The 16,316-nt window shown below is 55.0% G+C and overlaps 7 protein-coding genes across 7 annotated transcripts; 4 read left to right on the top strand and 3 right to left on the bottom strand.

Moving 5' to 3' along the window:
• Positions 1-65: 65 nt before the first annotated feature.
• Positions 66-2,114, top strand: BAUCODRAFT_66216 (uncharacterized protein; the record flags this gene model as incomplete). Its single annotated transcript, XM_007676391.1, has 2 exons — positions 66-1,139; positions 1,221-2,114. 2 exons carry the CDS (start codon positions 66-68, stop codon positions 2,112-2,114), a joined length of 1,968 nt encoding a protein of 655 aa, XP_007674581.1.
• Positions 2,115-2,179: 65 nt separating this feature from the next.
• Positions 2,180-4,394, bottom strand: BAUCODRAFT_416098 (uncharacterized protein). The gene has a single exon (XM_007676748.1). The coding sequence runs from the start codon at positions 4,075-4,077 to the stop codon at positions 2,245-2,247; it is 1,833 nt and encodes a 610-aa protein (XP_007674938.1). The 5' UTR covers positions 4,078-4,394; the 3' UTR covers positions 2,180-2,244.
• On the top strand, positions 4,310-6,614 carry BAUCODRAFT_32187 (uncharacterized protein). The gene has a single exon (XM_007676229.1). It carries the CDS (start codon positions 4,579-4,581, stop codon positions 6,220-6,222), a length of 1,644 nt encoding a protein of 547 aa, XP_007674419.1. The 5' UTR covers positions 4,310-4,578; the 3' UTR covers positions 6,223-6,614.
• Positions 6,615-6,794: 180 nt separating this feature from the next.
• On the bottom strand, positions 6,795-8,057 carry BAUCODRAFT_23006 (uncharacterized protein; the record flags this gene model as incomplete). Its single annotated transcript, XM_007676118.1, has 1 exon — positions 6,795-8,057. The coding sequence occupies one exon, from the start codon at positions 8,055-8,057 to the stop codon at positions 6,795-6,797; it is 1,263 nt and encodes a 420-aa protein (XP_007674308.1).
• A 645-nt stretch (positions 8,058-8,702) lies between these two features.
• Positions 8,703-11,764, bottom strand: BAUCODRAFT_105292 (uncharacterized protein; the record flags this gene model as incomplete). Its single annotated transcript, XM_007676747.1, has 2 exons — positions 9,017-11,764; positions 8,703-8,935 (listed from the first exon to the last, which is right to left on the bottom strand). Exons 1-2 carry the CDS (start codon positions 11,538-11,540, stop codon positions 8,703-8,705), a joined length of 2,757 nt encoding a protein of 918 aa, XP_007674937.1. The 5' UTR covers positions 11,541-11,764.
• A 116-nt stretch (positions 11,765-11,880) lies between these two features.
• BAUCODRAFT_574268 (uncharacterized protein) lies at positions 11,881-13,807 on the top strand. The gene is made up of 2 exons (XM_007676746.1): positions 11,881-12,174; positions 12,228-13,807. Exons 1-2 carry the CDS (start codon positions 11,938-11,940, stop codon positions 13,338-13,340), a joined length of 1,350 nt encoding a protein of 449 aa, XP_007674936.1. The 5' UTR covers positions 11,881-11,937; the 3' UTR covers positions 13,341-13,807.
• Positions 13,808-14,605: 798 nt separating this feature from the next.
• Positions 14,606-16,160, top strand: BAUCODRAFT_415872 (uncharacterized protein). The gene is made up of 3 exons (XM_007676745.1): positions 14,606-15,442; positions 15,494-15,715; positions 15,836-16,160. The coding sequence occupies exons 1-3, from the start codon at positions 14,686-14,688 to the stop codon at positions 15,862-15,864; spliced, it is 1,008 nt and encodes a 335-aa protein (XP_007674935.1). The 5' UTR covers positions 14,606-14,685; the 3' UTR covers positions 15,865-16,160.
• Positions 16,161-16,316: the final 156 nt, after the last annotated feature.

Below are 16,316 nucleotides of genomic sequence, written 5' to 3'. Positions count from 1 at the left end.
TAACAATGGCAGAGGCGCCGTTTATGTCATCCCAGAGCAGCATCTATGAGCAGCACCAGATCCACATGGGCCAGGAGAATGTGGCTTCTTCGCCACTCGAGGCGAGCAGTCCAGCTGCGGCACGATTGAGCAGTCGAAGGCCGAGGAGGCCACCTACGGTGACACCCAAACGCTTCAACAGATTTTTCACACCACGGAACCGTGCAAAGACGGGAGGTCGCCAGAGCAAGGCCGGACGGCAGCTCCGTGACATTACTGCGAACGGCATCAACCGGAGAAAGCACACTGCGCTAGTCAAAGATGAGCTTTCGAAGCATTTACAGGACGAGAGATCGGCTATACATTCTCCTAAGCGTCGGAAGCTTACAGCAATTAGCGCAAGCTCGCCATTGCAGTCATCGCCGTTGAAGCACGTTGAAGCAGTGAGTCCCATACGGATTCTCGAGGATGAGCCATTTTCTCCGCCGGCATTATACGACGATGACTTGCCAACTCTGAAGGAAAGGCCACAATCCTTCCCTGTGCGTGTTCGGACATTACGCCGAGCAGGTCGCTCGGATCGCATCCTCGAGCGTAGTTTCGGTGGTTACAGCGCGCTCAACCGTATGCCGGCGGGCTCTGGCCACTGCGCAAACTGGCAGGCAGAGACGGCAAACTTCGTGTCGACGCCCGACGATATACACAGTTTCAGACCAGGTTCAGCGGTGCCGTTCTGCACCACAAGCTGCAATGCCAACTCGTTGGTCGCAGTAGGTGACGAAGAAGGCAACGTGCGACTCATCGATTCGGCGGCATCGTCGGATTTTGCAGCGGCGTACCTGAACTTTAGGGTGCACCGCAATGCGATTATGGATATTGCATTCAACTCGAACGACTTGCTTTTGGCGACTGCGAGTGGCGATCAGACCGCCCGGGTAAGTGACATGCGCACGCAACAAGTGCTCTGCGTGCTTGCGGGACACACAAGCAGCGTGAAACAGGTTCGCTTCCAACCTATGGAAGACAATCTCCTTACCACAAGCGGCCGAGATAGCAGTGTGCAGATCTGGGATCTAAGATGTTCTGGCAAGGGTTCCGTTCAGAGCCTTCAGCCGGGGCAGAGAAGAGGCTTAGACGAAGACGGCATTGCACAGCCTTCCGTCCGATATGCTTGGCACAGGCTGAATGTGGGACCTGGACACCGTGCAAAAAGTATGCTAAAGCGAACTACGAGCGGCCAGCAACTAGATGACGCACCTGTGTCCGTCACAGCGTTCCAGCATCTGCGCAACGGAAGTTCGAATCTCCTCGTCACCGGGAGCGAGCTGGACGCCTCACTCAAGCTTTGGGACCTTCGCAACGCTAGTAGACGCGATCCGATTCCTCTTTCAGCTACAGAGCTACCGAAGATGCACCGCCGGACACGCAACTATGGCATCTGCAGTATCGAGCTCTCGGGCGACGGAGCCCGTATATACGCGCTCTGCAAGGATGCTACTGTCTATGCGTACTCGACTACCCAGCTACTGGCGGGACAGTCCACCGACGTGTCATCGAATTGGACAGGGAGAAGGCCGCTGAAAGATCCAACAATCACAGTTGAGCCGCTGTATGGCTATCGGCACGCGCTACCAGGCGGGCAGCAGCAGTCGCTGCTTGCGATAAACAGCTTCTACGTCAAGCTTGCATTGCGTCCGGCGCAAGGCGACCGAAGCGAAATGCTCGCCGTTGGCAACACCGATCGCTGCCCAATTGTATTCCCAACTGACGAACGTTACTTGCCGCTAAGGCCCTTTGGCGTACCTGGTGGCGAGGACACCTACCATTGCGATGGGTACGGATATGATTCGGAGCCGCCGGATGCCAGAGACGCTCCGACGTCTAAAGGAAGCTTCGTTCCGCGCATCTATGAACGAGGCACAGCTCTTCTTCGCGGGCATAGCAGCGAGGTTACATCTGTGGCATGGACTCATGAGGGCGATCTTGTTACTGTCGGAGACGACTTCACTGCTCGATGCTGGCGCGAAGACGCAGAGAAAGCAAGAGAGTTGCGAGCTTGTGGCGAAGGCGGTGGGCGGAGATGGGGTCACGGGTGGGCGGACGCTGAGGCGCGCTGGGATGAGGAAGATGGTTGAAAGCTATGCGCGCTTCGTATTCGCAATGGAGTGCCGTCGCAGAGCTTTCAGCATGGTACTGCAGACGAGAACCGCATGCACAGCAGTGCACAAGTGATGATTGGCCCATTCTGCGTCACGAGCATAAGGCCTACCGATTGTGTTCCTGGAAGTACCAAGGCTCTCTGCCATCGTACGTTCGTCCCGGATACTGGAAGGGCAGGTCGACCCAAGTATTGAAAACCTCCATACCAACGATCTCGTCCGCAGATTCTGAACCCTTCGCCTCACCTTCACCCTCACTCTCCGTTTCTGAATCATTACCAGGTGCAGGAGCACCGTTCTTGCCTGACTTTGCTTCCTTGGTATTGTTATTGCTAGCTGCAGACCGCAGCCTTTCTGCCGGCACAGGTAGGAGTACGCCACACTCCCAATTTCTGCAATTCACCTTCCAAACCTTCGCTTTCCTGTCGTACGACAGCTTCCCCCATGCAGACTCTGACATGTTTGCCGAGCCTACATAAGCCCACGCAACATCTTGCGTGCCTTGCTTTTGCTTACCGCGTGCATACAGTATCTTGTTATGGCTAAGAAGACCAGGTCGAGTCGATACGTAATCGCGGAACACGCTGCGTGGGAAGGTCATATTTTCGTACCATTTGCGACTGAGGCAGATCGTGCCTGCCGCGCCGGCTGTTGAATTAGTGACGGTCTCTTGCGTTGGAAAGTAGATGCGCAGCTTGGTTTTGATGTTATCTGCGGCTGACGTCCGCTTGCCAGGGCTAGGGCGGAAGAAATTTGCTTTGGCCTGTGATGCAGCCGCCGAAGTTAGAGCTATTGCATCCTCACCTTTCGCGGCTGAGTGAACACTGCGGAGAAACTCATCGTTCAGCGAGCCAATGGACGACGCTGCGAAGTCGACCTCAAGAGATCTCGTCTGTAACCGCAACGATCGTACCGCTCGTGCAAGGCCCGGAAGACCTGTTCTCTGCGCTTCTTCTCCGAAGGAAGTTCCGCCTGCAGTATGCACGAAAGCTATATGCGCGGTGGCCGCAAAGTCGAAACCCAGCACGCCATCTCTCACATCCTGGTCGATGTCCTGTTTCTTCAAGAAGTAGAGAAGTTCCTTTCCGAAGAAGGTCAGGTCGTCGGCAGTTACTCGTGCTCGCTGCTCGTCCACAAGCCGCGGTAAGTCGATGATGAACACACTGTTCTCCATCATGCCCGTCTCACCCCAGTCAAAGCTTAGCAGATTCGCAGACGGGATGGCAATACGAAGCTTGTGCGGGTGGAAGAGAAGCATAAGCTTAGAATGCATACAGAAAACCGAGCCACCCATATAGGGGAAGGTCAGCCGCAAAAAGGGCCTCATAGCATCTGTCTCTGTGAGCATTTGTTGACGCAGCGAGTCTTCTTTGGCCTGCATCACGAAGATGCATTTCGTCGTGCCCCCGTTCGGCGGCACCTTGAGCTTGGACAATACCCATTCTACGTCCCATTGGAAGGCTGAGAGCAGAGCAGTCCGAAGCGTTCTTGGTTCAAGGACTTCTTCGATCTTAATGTCGTTTCCAGTTCGCGCATGACCGAATGCCCATGTCGTCTTGACCACGCCGTTCGGATACTCCAAGCCGCTCGTAGTTTTGTCAATCGGATGATCTTGAACACGGCGGGCCCCTTTGTTCTCGGCCTTGAGGTTCGCAGATGCCGCATTGGCGGCTTCAGACTTGCGCGTCTGTTGGTCCTGCTGCACAAGAGTGGAAAACGTATTGAGCCGCGCACCACTCGGTAAGTCGATCGTCGTGCACTCCAGCTTGGGTGCCTTCCTAGGACTTCTGACCGGAGGTGGCGATATAGAAGGGTCCCGCTGACGCTTGCGAGATGCCGCGCGTGCCAGGCGCTCTCGCTCCATGGCCGCTCGATCAAGGCCAGCCAGAGTAGAAGTGGCCAGTGGCTGCAAGTCGTTGCTGTCCTGTGGCCGTGACATTGCTACGATAATCTCCTAGCAGATGGATGTGCTTATCAATGTGGGATGAAACGATTCCCAAATTCGGTAAGTGAGTGGTAACAGAGCTTGCTGAGCAGTGGAGATGAGTTGAGCGCTGCACCTGCGTAGGCCGTTCTTAGATTTCTGGAGGACGAAAAAGCCGTGACACGAGATACCATACGCTTCGCAAAATTGTGAGCGCTGACTAGCCGCTTGATAGTACGTGAGCAGACGAAACCAGTCTGCAGTACCGCATCGATGGGGTAAGCACGAAGGATGGACATGCAGTGAGTGAATGTTTGAGTGTTTACAGCACGATCATCACATCGCGGAAAGTGTCCGCTCTTGATCTCGACGAGGTGTGCACGCCTCCCACCCATGGATGTACTCACAACTCTGTCATGATCTAGTCAGGCACAGCAACCGGATCTCAGATGGCAGACTAACTCGTCTTGGACGTTGGTAAGCCTGTCAACAAGTTGCAACGTCTCCTGCACAAGCATGGCTCCCGCCATCTCGAGCTCTGATGGCCCCTTAGATTCCCGAAGTGTGCCACCGTTAGGTATGACCGGTGAGCAGTTTCACCAAGCAGCTACCTCTGTCATTGATGAGATCGAGATTTATTACCGCGGGTTGGCGTCTCGTCCCGTGCTGCCATCCATATCTCCAGGCTACCTGCGAAAGCTGCTGCCAAGCGAAGCTCCAGCAAATGGAGAAGCATGGCAAGACATAGGGCGGGACATAGAGCGCGCCATCATGCCTGGCATTACCCATTGGCAAAGTCCAAAGTATATGGCGTTCTTCCCTGCGAGCTCGACATATCCAGGAATCTTGGGCGAGATGTGGAGCGCAGCGCTGACGGCACCCGCCTTCAACTGGATCTGTTCGCCTGCCGTGACCGAATTGGAGACTATAGTCTTGGACTGGCTTGCAAAGATTCTGGGCCTACCCGATGTCTTCCTGTCTCATGGTGAAGGCGGTGGCGTTATACAAGGGTCTGCAAGCGAGGCCGTTGTGACAGTGATGGTAGCTGCCCGAGAACGTTTCGTCCGACATCAGACAAAACGGGAAGGCATCACTGATATCGAAGAGGCTGAGGATAGATCTTGTGAGATTCGCAGCAAGCTTGTCGCATTAGGCTCGGATCAAGCTCATTCGAGCACGAAGAAGGCTGCTATGATCGCAGGTACAAGGTTCCGCAGCATTCCTACCGTGCGGGAGAATGAGTTTGCACTTACTGGCAGCCAACTAAGGCAGACGATTGAGGAGCTGTGCAGCAAGGGTCTACATCCTTACTACCTGACTGTCAGCATCGGAACGACTAATACTTGCGCCGTGGACGACTTCAAATCTATCGCCGCAGTAGCTCGGGATTACCCTGATATCTGGATCCATTGCGATGCAGCCTACGCTGGTGCAGCGCTGGTCTTGCCTGAATATCACTATCTGGCCAAGCATATGGAGCTGGTTGACTCTTTCGATATGAACATGCACAAATGGCTTCTTACAAACTTTGACGCATCATGCCTCTATGTGCAAAAGCGCAAGCATCTCACAGATGCGTTGAGTATCACCCCGGCCTACTTGAAGAACCAATTTACAGATAGCGGGCTAGTAACAGACTACCGTGACTGGCAGATTCCCCTTGGGCGCCGTTTCAGGTCACTCAAGATATGGTTCGTGTTACGGACATGGGGCATCGAAGGTTTGCGTCAGCACATAAAGCACCATCTTCGGCTTGGCGACCTGTTCGCTGATCTGATCCGGTCTCGGGAGGATCTCTTCAGCACATTGACGTCACCAAAGTTCGCACTTACGGTATTCACGGTCAAACCTCGAAGATCTCAGTCCGCAATACCCAACGACCAGACCAATGGTCATGATCCAAGACCCTACCAAGACCAGCACCTACCGGTTGTACCTGACGTGAGCAACGAAGAGCTTCAACTGGCCAATGATCTGACGAAGCAGGTCTATACCGCAATCGACGAGAAGCAAGAGTTCTTCCTTACCGCATCCGTGGTTGGCGGCGTATATGCCATTCGAGTCGTGTCTGCTAATCCGCTGGCCGAAGAGAAGTATATCCGTCAAGTCTTTGAGCTACTGGTCGCCACAACCGAAGCAACACTTTCCGGGAAGCAATGATTATAACGCAGCGATTACTGCTGTTCGACGTGAGGTCAGCCAGTCATGTCCCGTCCCTCTGAGCCTGGATTGTCTGGACTACCACATATACCATGTAGGCGACATGAGCTTCTAGCTCTCAGTGCCCGCAGCCTTATCCCATACTGACACAAGCTCTGTAACGCTCATCAGACCTTCTCAACCCGTTCGGAGGTCACCCCACTTTTCGCTGACAGACTAATACCGTGCTCCTCCATATCTACCGCTTGTGCGTACTCTTCCATCTCCGCCTTTGTGGCCTGGTAGTAGTGAACAGCAACTTGGTCTCCGAATTGTGCGTTGATGTCCTCGAGACTGCGCTGACATGTTTCGGGAAAGAAGAAATAGATCACGGGTATGTATACCGCTGTTGGACAAGCGAGAACTTAGGACCTATCAGACACGGTTCGGATTGCATTCGTCTGTCGCGCACTTACCCAGGAAGAATTTCCAGCCAATGTTGTTGAGTGCGATGGGTCCAGCGACCAGCATTATGATCTGGGCAGCGAATCTTACAGAAATCAGCTACAGTCTCGGCGTCAAGCCAATTCCACTTACTGGTTGAACATCCCAACAGCAGTCCCTTGACCCCGGATGGCGGTAGGAAAGATCTCGCTCATGTACAAGTACTGGGTAGCATCAAAGCAGCTCGACCAAAAGACGATGAACAGGAAGACTGGAAATATAGCCGCCCGACCTCCTGCGCGGTTTGTGCTATCATCGTACAGCGCTTGCAGCACGCATTCCAGGATGAGACTGACAAGGATCCCACAGGCCCCGACAAGCATAAAACCACGGCGGCCGAGCCTGTCCACGAAGAGGGCCGTGACGACATTGCCCGGAAACGAGATAGTAATCCAGATCGCTAGAAGGAGCAGCGGCATGTATCCGGAGATGCCAAGCTGCTGGAAGACGAAGACTGCATAGTTGGCAAGGATCAAAACGCCGGTGAACATGTTGAACCACATCATGGAGGCCACGACGTACACTCGCTTCCTGTTCGGCGCAGTCTTGAAGACCTCAAAGCGGCTGATCGTAGCCTTGACTTGCCGATCATGCTCAAGCTGCTTTTTCATCTGATAAAACTCCTTAATAGCCGTTTGATGATTGTCCTCACCCTTCCTCGCGTGGAGACGCTTGAGGATGGCCTCAGCCTCTTCATACCGGTCCTTCATCATAAGCCAGCGGGGTGAGTATGGCAGCCATGGCGACCCGGCAAGCATAATCAACGCTGGTACGGCTTGAAATGCCAGCGGAAAGCGCCACGGGAATGTTGACTTGGACCCAGAAGCGGAGATGAAGTACACACCAAATCCAATCCATGAAGACAGACCGTAGCCAACAGCAAACATGATGCCGTGCATCGATACCATGAAGCCGCGGCTTTCAGGCGTACTTACCTCCGCCTGATACATAGGGATGCAGGTGATCAAGGTGCCAATTCCGACACCTGCGAACAGCCTTGCGAAAATGAGCATGCCGCTGTTAACGCTGCTGGCGCACAGCGCTGCGCCTATCGACAGGATGATGGCTCCGATCTGAATGGTGTGCTTCCGAGAGAGCGCATCGGCAGACCAGCTTGTGAAGATAGCGCCCAAACAGGCTCCAGCAGCGCCTACGCCATTGAATGCACCGATAAGACTTGCTGTACGTCCGTAGCCAGGCTCGCCTTGAGCGGCAAGGTCCAATGACTTGTAAAAAGATGGCTGGCCAATTGTTGAGCCCAGAATGGCCAGTCCGTAAGAGCATGCTGTGGAACCTAGAGCCACATACACGACGACAAGGAGGTTGAAGAAATTAGGAATGTATTTGCCCATCGTGGGGGCGATTCACCCTTTGGCAGAGAGTTTGAAGTGGGCAAAAGTGAGACGGGGCTGCTCCCTACCTTGTCACAAGCGTCTACGCGCGTTCCTTTGTAGCCTCGTACACCGCTGGCATTGATCCTCCAGTCTCACCAACCACATTCGAACATCCACGGCTATGCATAGTGTACCGGCATTTGACCCCTCATTTCCACGTGCGGAGAAGATGACCCACGTCAGCGGTATATGCATGTATTGGTCCCAACTAACGGGCGCAGTATGGAGTGCAACTTACTTCCAGACTCCAGAACGCCCGTCTGCAATTACTGATCAACCCTAACGCCTGCGGGCCAAGCGGGTGTTGGCAAACGTGGCAGAGAACTACCGAGGTCCTGTCATGCAGGATGTTTGAGATACGACCCGCTGAGAGATCTCATTTCATCTTCAGCTGAGGCAAGGCTATAGCCTAGGTTTCCTCAAGGTACATCTACCGCATAGAAGCAAGTGATAGCAAGTCTTGAGCTGTAAGCTGATCACAGAGCGGAATGCCATGCTGGACATCGCCAACGTGCTTCTGCTCTTGGAAACCAGGATTCGGTTCACTAACAGACTCCTCGCTGAAGAATTAATCCGTGTTTTATAGTGCCTGATCATGGCTCCTTAGAGTATGTTTCTCACCCCCTCTAGCCGCCATCGAACATCCTTCAGCACCTTGCTCGTAGGCTGCCACTCCTCGAACTCCTTGACCAACTCGGCGACTTCTGCCTGCAGCTTCGAATCCCTCTTGACCATCTCCTCTTCTAGCATGCCTCTTACAGCCCAGGGGAGGTAGAAGGGATTGTTGTTGCCTCCATTCAAAGGTGGTTCGTAGTGCGCAATCAGCGGCGCAATACCTGGGAGCTGCGTGTTTGGATCACCACGGCGGATGAGATTCGCTTGCGCAGCCGTCGTTGGGTACCCAGAAAGTGAAGCACGGCGAGCAGCAGCAACGGAGCGTGCTTTGTCTTTGTCGGTTGCAAGCAAGCTTGCGGCTGCCGTGGGTACAGGCGCAGTGTTCGAGGGCGTGGCGTCTGTGGTCTCGAGAGCGAAGTCGACGGCCAATCTGTACACCGCCGCATCATCATAGACGCGGCTGTGGCCTTCGCCGCCAACCAGACTACCAGCAAGCGGCAAGGAGAGCTCGCGTAGAAGACCATGGTCGCTCACGCCAAGATTGCGCAACTTAAGAGCGAAGACAACCAGGTGTGTCAAGAAATTCAAGACGTGTAGGCGACCGTCGACAAAGACTGCCCTGCTAACATAAGGATGGCTCAGTGGTGCGTAGAGGCTCGATTCAAGGCTGACTAGTTGATCGTCTAGGGCGCCTACGAAAGTTACGCGGACTCCGTGTCGGAGGCAGATGTCTAAAGCTTCGTTGTACGACTTGCTGACTTTGCTGAATGGGTCGCAGAAGTCGAACAGCTCCAGCGCGCTGCCTGATAGCAAGCGAGACTTATACTCCAGAAAAGGTCCGAGGTTGATGCCAGCGATGGCGCAGACACCGAGCCTAACGTGCGGCGAAAGGCATCCGAGCTGTATCAGTTTCGCCAAAAGCGTGATGCCAACTGGCACGCCTTGACTGTGCGCCGCAACCAGGATAAAGTCCGCTTGGCGAAGGTGACTCAACCAGTTCAACAGCAACTTCCAAAGTGTACTCACACGGTCGTCGACCAAGCCTTCACCTTCCAATGCAACCTTGTCAATCTGCACATCGCTGATTTCGGGCTGGTGCCCCTGGCACCATGCCTTAATCGATGCGGCAGCGTAGGAAGCAAACCGGATGGATGTACCCGTCGGCTGACCGAACACTCGTGCGAACATTGCAGCTGGGAAGAAGCCGTGGACGCCAATGGCAATGGCTTTCCTGACCTTCGGTGGTGCAGGGGAGATGTAGACATGTTGCGCTACCGGCGGTGCCTCACTACCTGGCAGACGTAGTGTCTGGGCAAGATATGTAGCAAGGCGCTCAAGGTAACTCAGATTCGGTGTTGTGGGGTATGTGTCCTGGAACAAGGGCAACACCAGGTTTGGCCGACTTTGGGCCACCTTCCATCGCTTGACTGGCAACGGCATGTCAAGGTCATTGGCCACACTGCCGCTTTCTGAGGGTGCCTGTGAGCTAGCTGGAGAATGTGCTTTGGAGTCTGAAGGCGTTGCAGCAGAGGAAGCTGCGGACTGGTCTTTGACCCTATCTGCTCTGCCACGCTTTGGTCCGAGCAGAGTGTCTGTTCGCTTAGCGGTAGCTTGCGGTCGCTGCTCCTCTCTTTGCTCGTTGAATTGTGCGGCTTCAGGATGGCTTTGACTTGGAGTATCGGCCACCGCAATCTCTCCGACTTCTTTCTGCGTGTCGCCTGGTGAAGCTGTGGCTTTCTGGGGCTGGTCCTGTGACCAGAAAACCCAGCCAGACGCTTTGGGGCGATCGGTCTCAACTGGCAGGTCGTCCGGCTTCGGTGTATCTTGAGTCACAGTAATTGCAGGATCAGTGGAGGTGGCCGCAACCGGCGCAGGTTCTGCCGTCCCTTCCAACGCCTGTGCATCAGCCGCAGCCTGCTGGTTTTGCGCAGTACTCCAAAGACGGAACCATGTCTTCGCTGCCGTTACACTAGAGCTCACACCAGGCTGTACGCCTTCCCACTGTCCCACGCTCTGTAGTTGCGGCTCCTGAGCGTCAATAGTAGTGTGGCTGGGTAGGTCAGGCATATTTGGGTCTAGCTGTTGTGCATCGGCAGGCTGCTGAGTTGGTGAGCCTGGCAAAGGCGTGCCGCTAGCTGTCTCAATGTCCAGCTTCCGCCGCTTGTTGCTCGCTTTACCTTTGTCACCATCACTACCATACCCGTCTGGACGCGACCACCACCCGAACCATGACTGTGGCCTCTCGTCTACGCTGCGAAGGCTCTTCTCGTCTCCATTGGCCTCTACTGTCGGCTCAGGAGGCAGAGGCGCGGATTCTTCGACTGTGATCTTGGGCTCCATGGATGTGGACTCGTTTGTACCCTCAACTCTACGCAGCTTTTCCTCAGACGGAAAGCGTGGCCTGCTCTTATCGAGCGCATCGCTTGTTGCGTGGATCCTGGTTGGCTCGGCCACAAGCGGCACACTCTTCCGACTCCCTCGTACACTCTTGCTGACTGACTGACTCGGACGGCGTGCTGGCTCATCGCTAGACTCGGAAGTTGCACCCTTGGCAACAGAGATGCTCTCCCGGGCTATCTGCGCGACGGGAGAAGCCTTGGCGCGCCATGAGCCTCCACCATACCAGCTGCTGGGCCGCGTAGCAGAAGATGTAGGTACTCTCGCAGACCCACCAGCTTCAGGCTCTAACAAGAACCCGTCCCTCTGCGGCTGCTGTCCGTCGGGCGATGGTTGTGGGTCCACCAATTGTTGTTGTTGTTGTTGTTGTTGTTGTTGCTGCTCGATAGGACCTTCTGGGTTCGCCTTACTCTTCTTTATAGGTGCCATGTCTAGCTGTTCATGTGTCAAGCATGACACTCACCAATCCCTTTTCTCCTGCATGACTCCTCCGTTGCTACCAGGCAAGCAAGCAAGTAGTCAGCCGTGCAGCCTGCTCACGCCGACCTGGTGCCGTCGCACGAGGCACGTCATTGCGATTGGCCAAACACTGGTGCTGTGCATGCTTTAGCGCGCCAGTGGCGCCACCGTCTAAACCTTGTGGTTTAACGCCTTTACACACATGTACATTTAGATGTGAAAGGACGCATTCTCCTGAGAACTGCAACGATCTGGAGCTTACAGGACAGGAGAGCTACCTCGATTGAGAAAGCCTTCGTAAGCGCTGGCGCCATCTTCTAGAGTCCTTACGTATCTCCTGCGCCGTGGGCGTATACCCTCGTCAACCATGGCGTTGGCCGTCTTCGAGCCTCCAATCGACACGCCAGAAGCTGTTACTTCGCCGCCTGCTGTGGTAACAACTCCGTGTGATCCATGGCCAAGACCGTATTATCTCGAGGACGGTCTTCGGAGGGTTGCGCCATACCACTTCACTTATAATACGAATGTCAAGGAGCGGTGGCGAGGGCGCGGAATTCTTGACATCTTTCGCGATGAGTTTCGTGACCGGCCAGAGGAGTACTATGTGCGTGCGCAAACGTGTGAGAAGATGTAGCAAGGCCTGACTGACAAGTTCAGAAAGACGCCATAGAGACGGGTAAGATACAGGTCAACGGCCAACCCGTGCCTTCTGTCGGCGCCGTAGTCCAGAATGGCGATATCATAAGCCATACACTGCACCGACACGAGCCTCCTGTGACAGCTCAGCCGATCACTATCGTGCACGAGGACGACGACATGATTGTCATCAACAAGCCTGCTGGCGTGCCCGTGCACCCTGCTGGTCGCTACAACTACAACAGCGTGGTGGAGATCATGCGAGCCGAAAGAGGACATCAATGGAATCCTCTGCCGTGCAATAGACTTGACCGATTGACGAGTGGAGTAATGTTCATCGGCAAGCACAAGAAAGCCGCCGAGCGGCTGACGGATCAGCTTGTTGAGCGGACGGTGAGGAAGGAGTACGTTGCTCGAGTTAAAGGCGAATTTCCGGCCAACGAGGTTGTTTGCGAGCAACCAATACTGCAGATCTCGCCAAAGCTTGGCTTGAACAGAGTCCGAGCGAATGGAAAGACCGCTAAAACGGTCTTCAGACGCCTTGCGTACTACCCACCAGCAGCCACGTCGCAAGGAGACAGTGCACCAAAGGAAGGCTACTCGATTGTCCGTTGCCTTCCATTGACTGGCCGCACGCATCAGCTCCGTGTGCATCTGCAGTTCCTTGGACATCCCATCACGAACGACCCGATATATGCCAATCGACGTGTCTTCGGCGCCAGTCTTGGTCGTTCAAGCGCCAACTCCGATGATGACGACGACATAATGACTCGCCTCTCGCGCATGGGCAAGGATGAAGTTGCAGAAGCCGTGGCATACGAGGACGAAATGATCGAGGAGTACAACAAGAAGAAAGCTGAAAAAATGACTGGTGAATCGTGCGACATATGCCAGACGCCGCTCTACAGTGACCCCGGGCCTCACGAGCTTGGCATCTACTTGCACGCCATGAAGTACGCCAGCGCAGACGGAAGCTGGAGCTATGAGACGCCGTTACCGAACTGGGCGTTGCCGCCTCCTGGTTTCGCAGGGCCGCTGGGAGCAACGCCAGAGAGTGATCCTTTAGCGGCGGATCTGAAGCGGTTGGACGTGGTAGATGATGCTCCGGAGGTCCAGGTGAACGGCAGTACGTAATATTTGGCTACTAGGAGGCATGCGGATAGAGATGCGGTAGCAATGTCGTGTGTCGAATGGCGCAATCACTGCCGCAACTGCTTGCTTGGCAGTGCAATTGCCTGCATGGTGCCTGCCGATCGCTCCACGAGGGAGGCTGAGCACTGCAGCTGGCCGCCTTGGCAATCATATGGCTTCGAATTCAGCTGTTGAAGCTCTGCATCACCTCATCTTCCTCATCAAGTGAGGGTCTACATAGAGAGAGCTTGCCATCCACCGTCCCTCAATCAACACCAAACTCTGCTTCAGACATCTGAGCTCACTCAGCAATCATGGGTGTGAGTCTCTCATCCTTTGGCACTTCTACCCCACCATCACAGCCCCTCCAAGCGACGTCATGGCACACGGGTGAAGGGACGCCCAAGGATTATACTGACGAACAAGCAGTTGGCCTCGAAACTCGCCGCGGCGCAAGGAGGACAAGCAGCAGTCGCCAACTACACCTCTCAATACCCTCCGCAAAGTCAGCAAGCGGGACCGGGAGCACAGCCACCGCAGCAAGGTCAGGCGCCCGGAGGCTATCGTACGTGACACGCAATAGCGGCTTTGCGCCGCGGGGCAAATCGTGTGCTCATCGTTCAATTGCGCAGCTGGTCAAAAGCAGTACCAAGCCTACCCTGGGCAGCAACAGCAGCCACCACCTGGACAGGTCAGTTGAGCTTGCTATCTCCTTCACTTTAACATTTACATCCACCTCACGTGCCTGCGCGAACGACTGCGGTAACTTCCCAACTATATTACTCGGCCTACAAGCGCATCATCTCCCTACCAACCCATTAAACAAACCAACACAACAGCGCACGGGAGACGTCTACCACCATGCCGCTGGCCTCCAAAATGGCTGCAAGCGGCGCTGGTGCGGGTTATCCTGGTCAGCAGCCTCAGTACCAAGCACAACCACCGGCTCCGTACCCACAGTCAAACTACGGACAGCAACAGAACAATTACGCGAGACCGGCGCCTCCGCCACCAGGACAGCCGCAGAGCCCCTACCCTGGCCAACAGCCTCCATATCCTCAGAGCCAGCCGCAGTACGGCCAGTACCAGCAGCCTTACCAGCAGCAACAAGGTCCACCAGGAGGCGGATACGGCTACGTTCGTCGCTTTCCAGTCGTTTCACAGATCACATGTGGTTCAAAAGGCTGACAGATCGCATGCGTAGGGCGCACCACCTCCACAATACGGCAATGCGCCTCCACAGTACGGAAACGCACCTCCTCCGGGCCAGTACAACGCGCCCCCTCCGGGCCAACAGCAGCAATATGGTCAGCCGCCGCAGCAGCAGCAACAGTACGGGCAGCAGCCAATGGGCGGTGCACCGCAAGATTCGCAACAGTACATACAGCAGCTAGAACAAGCGATCCGCGAGCAGGGTCTTGAGAGGTTCTACGGTCCAGGCACACCTGGTGCACAAAAGATACCAGCAATTGCTGCACGCGCTGGACAGCAGGTCGACCGTCTCTGCCAGGCTTGGCGCATCCAGAGAGAGATCGCCGTGGATATCGTTCGCTTGGCGCTCTACGATGTGGTACTGTACATCGACGATAGCGGCTCCATGTCGTTTGAGGAGAACGGTGAACGTATCAAAGATCTCGAGCTTATCATGCAACGCGTGGCATTTGCTGCGACGTTGTTCGATGATGACGGCATTGAAGTCCGCTTCATGAACGACGACTCAATCCCAGTGAATGCGCTCTCCGGCATTCGTTCTGAGCAGCAAGTTCAGCAGCTTCTTGCCAACAAGCGCTATAAGGGCCTGACGCCATTCGGCACCGAGCTGCGCAAGAAGATTATCGATCAATTGCTTATTCCCAGGCTGCGTGGACAGATGCAGAAACCTCTACTCATCATCGCCATCACAGACGGACAACCTGCCGGCGAGAACCAGAACGAGCTTACCGAGACGGTGCGCTATGCTATCGACCAAGTACGCCGCTCTCCCTACGGTTCCGGTGCAGTGGCGTTCCAGTTCGCACAAGTCGGCAATGATCAAAAGGCTACGGAGTTCCTCGCTAAGCTTGACAATGACCCGATGGTAGGAAAGGACGTTGACTGCACGTCGAGTACGTTACCAGATACAGCCCAGGTGTAGATCATTACTAACAGCTGTTCAGACTACGAGAACGAGTCCGCCGAGATGGCAAGGGCCCAGCCACCCGTTGACCTTACGCCTGATCTCTGGATGATGAAGCTTATACTTGGCGCCATCGACCACAGCTACGACAGCAAGGATGAGAAGGCGGGCATGGCGCCCGGTCTAGGCATGCCACCACGTCCTCCTCAGCAGCAAGGCGGTTACCCCCCGGGTCCACCGGGACAAGGCTACGGCCAGCAAGGCTATGGCGCGCCTCCTCCGCAAGGCTACGGAAATCAGCAGCCTGGCTATGGCGCTCCTCCTGGGCAACAAGGCTATGGTAGAGGCGGGCCTGCGCCTGGTGGGTACCCTGGCCAACAAGGCTATGGTCAGCAGCCTCCAAGGTATTAGGACTACTATGATGATGCTAAGAGGTTCTGGATGTGATTGACGGCATCGTGGCATTTCCATTCGAACAAGAGACCGAGCGCCAGCGCTACGCCTGTTAGTGCGCTGAGCTTTATCCTCCAGTTCAAGGCAAAGCGTTGTACCCTAGCTTGCCAGACAGCTCCCATAAAACGAAAAGTTGCCCACCCTCCATCACGGCTTAGGCACGGTGTCATGTCGGTGCGCTCATGGTTTTGCGTTGTTCAAAATCCAGATGGAAGACTGCATCAACTGTATCGAGTCTTTTCCACAGCGAATCAGCCCCTCCGCCATCTTCCGAAGTGAAGCTACCAACGTCAGAGTTCTGTAGATTAGCAACCAGCTCAGGTTGGTCTAATGGTTATGCGCTAACACACCAAGACAACAACAGCATCTCTCGATATTCGGACTTGATATTGGGTGTAGGCATGATACAA

The sequence above is a fragment of the Baudoinia panamericana genome (genome assembly GCF_000338955.1).
Source record: "Baudoinia panamericana UAMH 10762 unplaced genomic scaffold BAUCOscaffold_4, whole genome shotgun sequence".
NCBI classification, from domain to species: Eukaryota; Fungi; Ascomycota; class Dothideomycetes; order Mycosphaerellales; family Teratosphaeriaceae; genus Baudoinia; species Baudoinia panamericana.
Note: the sequence above shows the minus strand (reverse complement) of the source record. Positions and strands in the feature narration are given on the sequence as shown.